The 12,808-nt window shown below is 47.5% G+C and overlaps 1 protein-coding gene across 4 annotated transcripts in view; it reads left to right on the plus strand.

Annotated features, from left to right (window-relative positions):
- Window positions 1–12,808, plus strand: part of SPTBN1 (spectrin beta, non-erythrocytic 1) — a 212,123-nt gene that overhangs the window by 128,725 nt on the left and 70,590 nt on the right. For all 4 annotated transcript variants that reach the window (XM_035110961.2, XM_035110965.2, XM_035110962.2 and 1 more), the window contains 4 exons: window positions 4,226–4,399; window positions 8,462–8,553; window positions 10,875–10,955; window positions 12,180–12,295. In XM_035110961.2, coding sequence (XP_034966852.1) covers window positions 4,226–4,399; window positions 8,462–8,553; window positions 10,875–10,955; window positions 12,180–12,295 — 463 coding nt within the window. The remainder of the gene's footprint in view (window positions 1–4,225; window positions 4,400–8,461; window positions 8,554–10,874; window positions 10,956–12,179; window positions 12,296–12,808) is intronic.

Below are 12,808 nucleotides of genomic sequence, written 5' to 3' on the forward strand. Positions count from 1 at the left end.
CGTCCTTCATCTGCAGAACTCATCAAAATACAAGATAAAGAGACAAAAGTTATAATAAAAAGCAAGAACAAATACCGGAGGGAAACCCACCACAAACCAATAAACCTCCCCCCCCCCAACAAACACCGCAGATCAGAACAGATGAGATTATTGCCGTTATGCACCCAGAATGAAGAATTTCAGTGAGTTGCAGCAAGATGAAGTGAAACTTTTTACATCAGAGTCACAGGGGTCAGAAAGGGGTGACCGTAGCAAAATATTAATGTTTATGCCACATGTTTCCCCGAGATACATAATACAGCTGTATAAACTTCTGTTTTTTGCCACAGCTGTTTCAGTGAGTCGCTTAAATCGACTGAACGGAAAGCAAAAGAGATGTTGCATTAAAGTCATGACCGAGAGGGCAGCCTCCCAAAGCCACATTGGCTGGGGGATTGCTTGGCCTTCTGAAAGCAGGAAGAGCTTGGGAGTTGGAGGTGGGACCTGGTGGAGGAAGACAAGAGGCCCTAGTAGCAAATCTTTACCTGTCAGGATGTGGGGAGGGCAGAGCCTGGTGCTTACTGGGCATAACACATAGCAGATGTCCTCAAGCCTTCTGCCTTGGCACTGGCTCCTTGCCCTTAGCTGACATCTTCCCCCGGAGAACCCAAAAAGGAGAATAAAACCCTGAAGCTTTGAGCCAGACTCTGAGATAGGACAACCCTATTGAGTGCAGGAGGGCCTTTAAAATGCCGCAAACCTCAATCTCGTGGCGCTGTAGGTGGGAGGGAATGAACCCCTTCAGTTTTGGGTCTACTTTCTTGCATCCCTTGGCTCAATTTCATATGCAGATGGGAGCCCTGTAGGTGGAGGAGGAACTGGAGGAAGGGGGCCAAAAATCGATGCAGCAGTAGAGGAGCCATCTGCCAAGTGATCAGTTTGGGCATCTTGCAAGAGCAGCCTTGTCTTGCCTCCTCCCACCAGGTGGGGGGTGCGGAAGAGAAAAGGAAAGAAGGGGTGTTGCGGTGAGGGCAGGGGGAGTTGTCTCCACCCACTTTTGGTCTTGGCTCCACCTACTTATGGCTCAGGCTCCACCTACTGCTGGCACCTGCTCCGCCCACTATTGCCATGCATTCCCTGACACATTGCCACCAATGGGATGTAGCTCTTCATAGAAGCCCCTGCCATAAGTGGGATTGTCGTGGCATTTGGGGACTGCCAGCGGACTCCAGAGTCTCTTCCCCACCCCGGAAAATAATGTGTTTTAATGTTATTATGCCGTTCCTGGGGTTCATTGCAGGAACCCAGGCAGAATATATCTTGGTAGCTCATAAGCCAGATATGTCTTCTGGCAGGCTTGAATGCTTGGACTGATGGGCAAGTCAAGAAAAGGAAGTGGGAATAGAAAAGCCATTTCTTGGGCCAGAGCTCCAAGGGCCACACTCCCTTCTGGGCAAGCTGCTAAGGGCCACATGCTAATGGTGCGTGGGGCTAGAGGCAAAAATAGGCCAAGCAGCAGGTGCAAATGTTACCTTTGTCCCCTAGGCTTGTTTGCACACACAATCGCTCACCCCCTCTGCCCTCCGTCCAGATGGGCAAAAGGCATTATCGGAGTTTAGGGACAGTTTTTCAGCTAGCAAAAGCTTCCTGGTGCAAAGCAGGGCTAGTGATTAGCGTGGCCTCTGGGGAGGGCTCCAAGGGCCAGATAGAGTGGCCTGGGGGCCACATTCAGCCCCTGGTCCTCAGGTTCCTCATCTTTGACCTCTGTGATCTGTATCAGGAGGAGGAGGAGGGGCCCATGTTGCTAATATATCATTATGGAGAATCCTGACTCATTATACTAGATGAATTCTGGGAAGCATTGTAGCTCTGCTGTTCCTCACAAAGCAATCCCACGAATTCCAATTAACTGCAATGTAGTAAATTGCAATTGTTCCGGAGGCAGTTAGTTCGCTGACTCACCCCCCCCTCCCCATTTCCCTTTATTCTTTTTTTGGAGCTGCACACAGAGCCCTTTAATGCTGCAACTTGACAGATGCTTTTTAAATGTGGTTTCTGCCCAATTTGCAGCTTGTCTCCACCGTTTCGCTCTCACTACCCTGCTGGATTATGTGCCTCCTTTTCTTCTTCCTTCGTGGGAGCGAGCTGGAATGAATTTCTTCTTCCTAACATCCATCTTGCTCAGATATATATATCTATATAGGATCCCAAAAGAAGTTGTGAAGTTCGCTTCTCACAGAGCCTACTCAATCAGCCATGGCTGTGATTCTGACCAGGCCTTTTTAAAAAGAGGTTTGCATGTTGGCAGCCAGCATTTCCTGGAACCTTCCCAGTTCTCATTACTGTGCGCAGGCAGAGCTTTATTTGCTTGTTTAGCACTTTCCCACCACTGCAAGGAATGCGAGTACAGGGACACAAGAATAGGGGGTGTTCCAGATGAATTTAACTAGCACCGTGTACACGCTGTATTTTAAAACCCAACTTCAGGCAAGCCAGGGAACAAAGTCTTTGTCCAGGTATGTGTGCACCCGTGAAGAGGGGATGCTGCAAATTTTGCGGAACCGGAAGTCTTTAAGAGGGACCACCAGGCCCCCATTCGGTTCTAGCTCTCTGCATACTGGAAGGTGTTTGTTGACAAGGGCTGGCCTTAAAGGTTGCATCGTCAAATACTGTATCCAACTTGATACCTGGTGAAAACCTGCACGTGTTTTTGGTTCGCTTTACCAATTATTCCGGCTGCAAAGTGTGAGCTTTTTTTTGCAGTAATGTTTGTGTAGCGAGAACTAGGGCTGGGCGAAATATCGATATATCATCCAAAACCGGTTTGAATTAGGATATTGGTTTCATAATTTTCGACCTGGAAATACATTGCGAATCGTGACGTGTGTGTGATGCAAAAATCACAATGTGGGAAAAACCAGTGCTTCTCTTGATTGTTGCACCCACCTTAACTCTGCCAACTCAGCTCTCCCTTGCCTCCTGCAGGAGGAAGCGAATCGCAAGACCGGGTGCCGGCAAAAATCACAATGCGGGGAAAACCGTGAAGCCTGCGTAGCTCCATCCTTATTTCAAGCATTGTGATATGTTGGTATATCGCGGTGTTTAGCTGGTGATATATTGCGAAGTTGAAAACCAGTTATCGCCCAGCCCTTGTGAGAACTAAAGAGAGCAATCCAAAGTTCAAGGCGGGTGGTAAAGTCCTCTTGTGTAGTGGGTGGTAAAGTTCTACTGCGTAGCTTCTCTTTCCCCTGAGTTCAGATCTCTTGTACCTTCTTCACGGGTCCTGCTGTCCTCTCTTTAGTTGTTGTCATTGTCGGCATCCATCTGCCTCAAGAAACAATGGAGTGCGCCTGTAGGGGTGAAGTTAAACGACTGTGTTAGCAGCACTGAAGTGATCTCCCTGGGGTGCAAGCTTGGGCAGTGGGTATGGAGGTCCTGGGCTACCCAGTTGACAAGACCCCCACCCTCTCAGCCTCGCTGATGGGGTCCAAAAGGAAAGGAAAGCAATACATTTGGCACCAGCTTGGCTGCAGAAGTTGCCAGGAGAAGGCGTTCAAGGCGCCATCCAACCGCCTTAGGGACTCCAGTCCAGATTTGTGTCGGATTTACTCCTTAGCCTTTTGACCAGAAAAATAAAATAGAAATCAGTCAGCCAAGCTGTTTCTCACCAGTTCTCTCTGCGCCAAGCAAAATCTCCCTGCTACAAAGACAAGTATTTATTCTCCAGCTCGATGATAAAGCCCAAGGAGTCTCTGAATGAGTATTCCTTTGGTAACTTCCCAAGGTATTTTGGATAACTTATCCAAAATTATCCCTCCATTCATGCGGGGACTATGAGTGGAGACAGTTCCTAGTGGTGGGCGAAGAGCTCCGAAAGAACGAAGGTTTTATTTATTATTATGCTGGAAGAGAATCACCCTTGTTAGCTTTGGCTGCCTTTGCTTCGCAGTCACTCATATTACAGCAAACTCATCGGAAGCAGGATACAGCGGGCTGCATTATTCAGACCCATTGAAACTGATTGGCATCATTGCCACCATGCATCTGTTCCTTGCGGGATCAGACATTAACCATCAAAGGCTTCCCATGCACTTCAATGGAGGGAGGGGGTGTCTGACCACAGGCATCCTTGTCCGCATGCAGAACTGAAAATGAGTTGGCTGCTTGGATTCATGCACCCTTGACCACCTTTGCACTGACGTGTCATTTCCCTGCTTTCTTTTTCTTCCAAATGTTCTTCTTGCAGCCCAAGCCAACAAAGGGGAGGATGCGCATTCACTGCTTGGAGAACGTCGACAAAGCCCTCCAGTTCCTGAAAGAGCAGCGAGTGCACCTCGAAAACATGGGGTCCCACGATATCGTGGACGGGAACCACAGACTAACCCTCGGCCTTATTTGGACTATCATATTGAGGTTCCAGGTAAATCTGAGATCACCTTCGGCCCTTGCTTTTCCCTGCAAGTCCCACTCATCTTTCCCGGCTTCCCAGACCATCAGCCTTAGCGGAATCACTTTAGGGCTGCCCTGAATGCACCGTGTATTTTGTTATTTATAATTCGTTATACAGGCTGGGGCCGGTTCATACTTTGAATAGGAAGGGGAGGGATATTTCTTCATTCCTAAGCTGTGGAACGAAATTAAAATCACCCCACACACCTTTGCACACTTGGGAGCCAAGGCGAGAAAGCTCCCACTGGCAACGATAGGAACTTTCTACCTAAAATACTCCTAGCCGCACTGAGAGCGAGGGAAATTCCCATTCTGATAGCGGAGAGTGAAGGGGGAAGCTTTCCTATGCTGCTGCGGCTTCTATCAGTAGTTATTTTCCTTTGATTTCTTATGCATTTTTAAAGGACTGTTTTATTTTAGGGGTTTTACTGAATTTTGCCTGGTTGAAAACCAGTGCTTCCCAAACTTTGGGGGACTGCTGCCCCCTTGCTTCCATAAACTCATCCCCAGTGCTCCCTACCCTATAAAAAGCATGATTCAGGATAGCAGTTTGCATGACCCACAAAGGGAGGTAATAAAATTCCAAACGGCGCATTTATTCAAAATCCAGTTGAAGCTATTTAGTTTAATTAATTCAACAGAACCGAGGAGCTTGTTGCAGTGATACAAGCTTACCAAAGTCTGGTAACCATTTACATCTCCCAACGACCGAGGCTTGCTTCTTAATGCCCCCTCCCAGTAATCCTCCCACCCACCCTGAGTTTGGTACCATCTGACTTGGGGAACCACTGTTGCCCTGTGGCTTGTGCAAAGGGGGATGCATAAATAATCTGAAATAATAATGAATTTCCAGTAAGACCAACACCCCACACAAACACCTGTAATTAATTAAGGAAAAAGACAAAGGTGTAGCCCTGTGATAAACGTTCAGCATTTGTGCCACAGCAGCATATTTTGGGGTGGGGGGCAGAGGGGCATCAGCCCTGCTGCTGCTGCCGCCACCACGATAGAGCAGGGAGAAGTGCCAGCCAGGTATGGGGAGGTCTGAGTTGGCAGTGGCAGCGCCACAGGTGTCTGTGCCAAACTGCAGCTCCCCTGAGCTCCTGAGTGCATTGCTTTGCCCACTCTGGTGAGTGCCAGGAGGCAGGGGCGTAGGAAGAGGAGGGCGATGGGAGCTGTCCATCACGGCTGTCCCTGCCCCCAGAACGCATGCCACACCCTCAGAACGTGCGCCATGCCCATGCAGGCGGCACACCATGCCCCCAGAAAGCACGCTCGCCCCTGCCCATAACTGCCAAGTCTCCCGCTGAAAAATGCGGGATCAGCAGCGGCGTGGCACCGTGGCATGTCTGGACATGCGTAGAAGCAACTTCTGGTGCCCAGACATGGGCAGAGCGGCACCGGAGGTCGCTTCTACGCATGTCCAGACATGCGTAGAAGCAACTTCCAGTGCCGCTCTGCCCGATTTCCGATGCCCAGGCATGGGCAGAGCGGCACCCAAAATGGAGCCTCCCTGGCAGGTAGGAAATCCAGGGGGTTTCCGGGATTTTTTTCTATTCGGGATAACAGCGGGAAACAGATTAAAATCCAGGGGTTTCCCGCGAAAAATGGGAGACTTGGCAGCTATGCCCCCGCCTGCTCTCCACCCCCGGTGCCGGAGCATGAAGCTCCGCTACTGTTAGGAGGGCGCCTCTGCTGGTTCACCACCACTCCTTATAATGTTCAGCCTTTGGGCAGGAGCAGAAGTGGCTCTCTGGGTGGGATGAAATAGCCATGCTAGTGTTCTGGCAGGTGGGCTGCTCCAGCTGGCCTGTTTTTGGGGCACCAGCCTCTATATCCCTCCCGGTAAGGAAAGGTAAGGAACGGTGACCCACCTGCCAGGAAACTAGCATAGCGGGCCCATCCCACCAAAGCAAGCCACTTTGGGGAATCCAATTTATTTCTCCCTCTTCCCCTTCAAGGAGAATTTCCTGCAACCTCTTCCCACGGGGCATTCCTTCTCGGCACTTCGTTGCGTAATTATGCAGATCAGGGCCGCGATTTCCTACGGAGCCAAGGCTACAATTCACAAAGATTTACGAGGGAGCTGAACCTGCTGGAGTTTATAGGCACAAACCAAAGTTCCGCAATTTGAAATCTGCGGGGCTTGTGTACTTTATCTGGGCTGGGTCGTTCTCATGCTTTGTGAAGCATGCTCCTTTAAAAGTGGAAGTAGCCAGCTCTGTTCACGATATTATTCTGTACGTATACAGGGGAGGAAACCTTCTGATTGTTTTGGAATTCGGTGAACGCTTGCTGTCTTCTTCTTTGGCAATCCCTCGTAGCCGAGTAGGATTTGCCAAGTGTGCCTTCCTCTTAGCACATTTCTCCAACCTGTCTCTCTCTCTGTGTGTGCGTGCACACACACGCATCAGGGTGGATAAAAATCAATGATTTTTTTTAAATAATTTTTTTAAAATCAGATTTTTTATTTAAATCAGATTTTTTTATTTAAATCAGATTTTAAAAATCTTTTTAAATATAGTTTTCTATTTGAGTTACATTATAGTACAAAGGCTATTCATCAGGAAATAAGGATTTGTTTTAAGTTTTTCATGTATGCTAAAACTGAGTATAAGGTGTTTTTTTTTTAAAAAAAATTGTTTAACCACATCAGTTAACAAACATGGATACATATGCTATAATGCTATTGTTTTAGTTAATAAATTGTTTACATTGTTATTATGGAAATGATTATTTTCTCCTTCCAATAAACTATAGCAGAAAAGTTGTCCAAATATAAACAGCTAACTTATTAAACCTCACAATAATTTCATAATTATCTTTCTATGTATTTCTAATAGTATAACCAAATCAGTAATTTTGGATATAACTGTAAAAACTACAGTGGTGCCTCGACTTACGAATTTAATCCGTTCCGAAGGCACCTTCGTAAGTCGAAAAATTCGTAAGTCGAAAAACGCCATGGGGAACGCGATTTCCCATAGGAATGCATTGGAAACGGAAAAATTCGTAAGTCGAAGCAACCCTATCTAAAAATCCGTAAGTCGAAAAATACCTATCTAAAACCGCCGTGATTTTTTTTCCGGATGTCTAGACATTCGTAAGCGTGCGGACATTACCCGCATTCGCAAGTCGAAAAATTTGGTTGTTGAGTCGTTCGTAAGTCGAGGTACCACTGTACTCTAAAAATTGTTTATTCCAAAAATGAAACCTTTATCTGGTTGTAAATGTTAAGATTATATCAGCAAGAACGAGTCTTTCTGTAAAAAAAGAGAGAGATTTAAATCAAGTCTTACTGACCACCCTGGTGTGCATGCATGTCCACATGCTGGTTCTTATAGTCTCCTACTCTGTGGTTGTTTCGGCAACAGTGTTCTCTCAGAAAGTTTGAAGGCCGCCTGAAATAAATGGACTGGGGGGGGGTGAGAATTGGCTTGCTGACCCATGGGCTGCATCAATAGGAGTATAGCATCTAGATCAAGGGAAGTAATAGTACCACTGTATTCCGCTCTGGTCAGACCTCACCTGGAGTACTGTGTCCAGTTCTGGGCACCACAGTTCAAGAAGGATACTGACAAGCTGGAACATGTCCAGAAGAGGGCAACCAAAATGGTCAAAGGCCTGGAAACGATGCCTTCTGAGGAATGGCTTAGGGAGCTGGGTATGTTTAGCCTGGAGAAGAGAAGGTTAAGGGGTGATATGATAGCCATGTTCAAATATAATAAAGGATGCCATATAGAGGAGGGAGAAAGATTGTTTTCTGCTCCTCCAGAGAAGCGGACACGGAGCAATGGATTTAAATTACAAGAAAGAAGATTCCACCTAAACATTAGGAAGAACTCCCTGACAGTAAGAGCTGTTCGGCAATGAAATTTGCTACCAAGGAGTGTGGTGGAGTCTCCTTCTTTGGAGGTCTTTAAGCAGAGGCTTGACAGGCATATGTCAAGAATGCTTTGATAGTGTTGGACTGGATGGCCCTTGTGGTCTCTTCCAACTCTATGATTCTATGATTCTATGTGTTGCATTGCAGATCCAAGACATCAGTGTTGAAACAGAAGACAACAAAGAGAAGAAGTCTGCGAAAGATGCACTGCTACTATGGTGCCAGATGAAGACAGCCGGGTGAGTCTTAACCCAGTGGTCCTCTAGACAATGCTGGCAGAGCCTCTCCCAAGTCTTGTGCTCTCTGAGCATTTAAGACTACAACTCCCATCAGCTGGCAGGGGTTGATGGGAGTTGTAGTCCGAAGCAAGTGCAGTATCCCAAGTTAATGAACAGCTTCCCTTAAGGCCAATCCTTGTGTAGAGCAGGGAGCAAGACTTTCTTCTCCAGGGCAGTGTCGTAACTTGTGCTGCCCTGCAGACGATATGAGCCAACAGAGGATGTTTTTGTGAATACAGTGGCTCAGAACAACACTTACAGCACTAAGATACGGAACTTAGGGGCTGCATGCTTTACAGAAGTGGTGCGTTTAAAACGGCTGTCTTCCCAGAAGCCTTTGGGGCTGTAGCTCTGTAGCAGACCACATGCTTTGCATGCAAAACACCCCAGGTTCAATCCCTGGCATCTCCAAGTGGGGATTGGTGGACCCTGTCTGAATCTCTGACATGCGTTATCAACTGATTCATAGACTGGGCCCAGTTTAAGGCAGCTTCCCACAGTCCTCTGTGGTGGAGAATATAACTTGATGGATCCAGTTCCATTTTCAAACCTTGACACCGAAGCCCAGACCTCCTGGGTGGGGTGCACCCCAATTTGCCCTTAATAATGCCAAGTGTAGGCTTCCAAATTATCCCCACATAAGTAATGCTAGCAGGTACTGCCTAGCTTGTTGAAGGGAGCTGAAGTCTTAACATTTGTTATCCTCTGTCACACGTCCCGCTCAGAAATTTGTCCAGATGTAAATGTGGCCTTTGGGCTGCAAAGGGTTCTCCATCCCCGTTCGAGAACCATCTCTCCATCTCCTTGCTTCCTAGTTTTGGCATGGATCAGTCAACCTGCTGGGCTGCCCAAGTCTTGCCGCAGGTTTTGAGGCCTGGTTCCCACCCCCTGCTTGTTATCCTAGCCTGCCATTCAGTCGCCGAAAGGGCTCCATTTCCTTGACAGACGCCTTCCCCGCCTCTCACCTGCCACCTGCGGCAACCCCGTGCTTTTTAATTATAATTTGTTTGCAAAGATGCCTACCCCTCCAGCACGAAGGAGATGAAACGCCGCGGCGGTGAACCGCATAAAACTCAACAGCAAAAATTACATTTGTTAAACGCGTGCAAAATGCATTACAAATCCAGTAGGTCAGATTCATAAGACATAATTATAGCCACAGGGGTCCCCTGGGTAGACAGGTGAGTGTTAAGCAGGCCCCCAATGTCAATTTTGGAAGTACCTGCAGGGATTTATTTATTTTTGGTAAAGAAAATTCTAATTATTATAATTTAATATCCACCCTTCACCCTAAGGTTTCAGGGCAGGCTTCGGCAAGGAAGTTCCACAACTTAGGGGCCATCACAGAGAATGCCCCCCCAGTCCTTCACCCGCTGAGCGTCTGAAGGTGGTGTAACAACCAAGAGGGCATCCACCTTCGATCTTAGCACCCGGGAGGTGGTTTTTCAGGGATTAAAATGAGGTGCTCCTATCTTGATTTTTTTAAAAACCCTGTGGGTGCCAGCACAAGGTGGCTGCCATGGGCAGCAAAAAAAGGTTGCGGAAAACATTAGATAGCTACCTGCCTGATTTTTAGGAGAAGCAGATTCCAAAAGGTCACAGAAAATGTCCTGGTCTTTTTTTTAAAAAAAATGTATTTATTTTATTTGATCTCTTACGCATTATTCACCACAAGGTCCTAGGGTGGGTCGTTACAATAAAGCGTACAATTATAAAACAAACAAAACCGCTACAACAATAAAAACCAGTGTAAAAGCAATTCTGCATATAAAAACAACACGAACATTTAAAAACAATTCCGTCTGTATAAACTGAGACCGCAGACTAGGATAGGAACATAAAGCTGTGCTGGATGAGGCCAGCTCCCCTCCCCTCCTGTGCTCCTGTATCTTTCCCAAGGATCAAATGACTGGGCAGCGGAATAATAGGCAAGGCGTTCCCCTCTTGCTATCCAATTGAGGTCTCAGAGGATCTCCCATTTAGTAATAGTCCTGTTCTCCCAGGCATCAGTAAGTCCATTATCTATTCCATATCTGAAACCTCCGCATCTTTTTTTTAAAAAAGAGGAATTGCCAGTAAGTTCTCTGGGAGGGCGTTTCCTGTTTTGCCTTCTGCAGTTCCACTTAAAAATGGTAACCCGAAGGCTGCTTCAGCGCAAACTTTTTTCCGGCAACTCGACGCCTCTCATTAATTCATGTCTCTGGGCCTTAATCCTATACTGATGGAGTTTTCTTTGTTTTGTTTCCCCCCCCCCTCCATCTTTGGTTCTTTTGTTGTGCCAGCTATCCCAACGTCAACATTCACAACTTCACCACCAGCTGGAGGGACGGCATGGCTTTCAACGCGCTAATCCATAAACACAGGTGGGCACTTGTCGGAGACATTGATGAAGTTTTTAAGCTCTCGGCCAGCAGATGCAGAATCACAACTCATGGCGTAGCTGCAGTCCTGGGTCCCCTCTTCCAGAACAGCTGCCTCACATCACCTCTTTTTCTCTCTGCAAAAGACTTTGCTTCTACTCCCTTTGTTGCCGCAATGGACCAATCCTATGCATGTAGACGTGGAGGCAAATCCTACTGCGTTCAGTGGGGCTTACTCCCAGCGAAGCATTCATTGGGTTGCTTTCTAAGTATATCCTGCATTGGCTCAGGTTTATCCCTTTTTTACCCTTCCTTCTCTCTCTCTCTCTTTCTGCTGTCCTATCTAAAATTGCAGTGTAAGCTCCTTAAGGCAGAGATCTGAATTTTGCTCGCCTTGCTCTGGAACTGACCTTGTAACACTGCATTGGTATTTATGAAAGTTATGTGAGCCCTGCTAGGAGAGAATGGTGCTCACATTCGCGGCTTCATTGGTTGTTGCATGCCTTAGCTGTTTCCTCTGCCGAAAACACAAGCCGCTCTTATGATTGAAGAGTGGATTGCCTCTTCAGCAGTGGGAAAGCAGTTGCCCGGGAAACGAGGAAGAACCCGCCCTGCTCTCTGCAAGGTTCCTCACCATCCCTCATACACACCCTCTTGAAATCCTGTCCTTTATCTGGTAATAATGATGATGCAGTCCGGGTGAAACTAGAAATCGGCAGTCAATCATTGGCTTGGGTGGGGGGAGCCTTTTCTTGTATACACAACCTTTCCCCTTCCAGCTAAGGAGAATCTCTGCCCCTCGTTGTCGTCTGCCCACACCTACTCCTGGTGCATGCTCTCTCCTCCTCTCTTGCCTCTACCCCTGCTGCACATGTTCATGTCTCCGTCTCTCGCCTGCCATTCTTTTCCATGTCTCCATCTCCCCCCTCCCCTCCCGGTTCCCCACATCAGGAGCTCCTCAACCCTGTTTGGGGCAGCACTTCACATCCCCAAGGACCATGCAGCACAAATGAGTCTGAAAAAGTTGGCAACTGTGCACAGTCGCGTGTGGCAGAACTGCAGCAACACCACCGATAGAAGCACTGCCTCCCGCTACTGACCGCACATCATGTTCTAGGAGACTTGACTCCTGGTCTTTCTGCTTCTGTTGTTCGTGTTTCTGACGCAATTCATTCACTTTATGGGAAATGGCCCAAAGTGATTTGCATTCTCCTGTTCCTTGCTTAGGCCCGACCTAATTGATTTTGATAAGCTGAAGAAATCAAATGCCCACTACAACCTGCAGAACGCTTTTAACCTGGCAGAGCAGCACCTTGGCCTTACTAAACTCCTGGACCCGGAAGGTAAGAACGGCCTGCCACTGGTGCAGCAGTGTGTTCCGTATTTTCCCCTGCCCTCATTCTGCCCCCCCCTTCCTCCCGGAGCCTCTCAGAAGGTTGCTCAGAAAGGAATGCGGCCCCCGGGCTTAAAAATCTCTCCACCTCTGCCTTCATAGGCAAATCACACCATCCATCGTGAGTAACTTCCAGGCTGGGTGAATGATTCTGTATATATTTTCACTCGGGGAATAAATCTGGACTTTGTTTCAAACCCTCAACTCCAGACATAGGCCAGAAGTAGGATGTTATGCTAAACACAGTGAAGAAGAAGGAAAAAAGCATCAGCAGACGGGTTTATCTCCTCTCCACCCCCAGTAATGCCTGCAAGAACTTAGTTTGTGCTGTGAAATCCCTCCATGTTTCCCTGCTTCCCATCAGCTGGAGCCAATGGCGCGAAAACCACATCCACACTGCACACTTAAAGTGGTCGCAAGCCACTTTAAGCAGCCACGGCTTTTCCCCAAAGCATTCTGGGAG

This window comes from Zootoca vivipara, chromosome 3, assembly GCF_963506605.1.
Source record: "Zootoca vivipara chromosome 3, rZooViv1.1, whole genome shotgun sequence".
NCBI classification, from domain to species: Eukaryota; Metazoa; Chordata; class Lepidosauria; order Squamata; family Lacertidae; genus Zootoca; species Zootoca vivipara.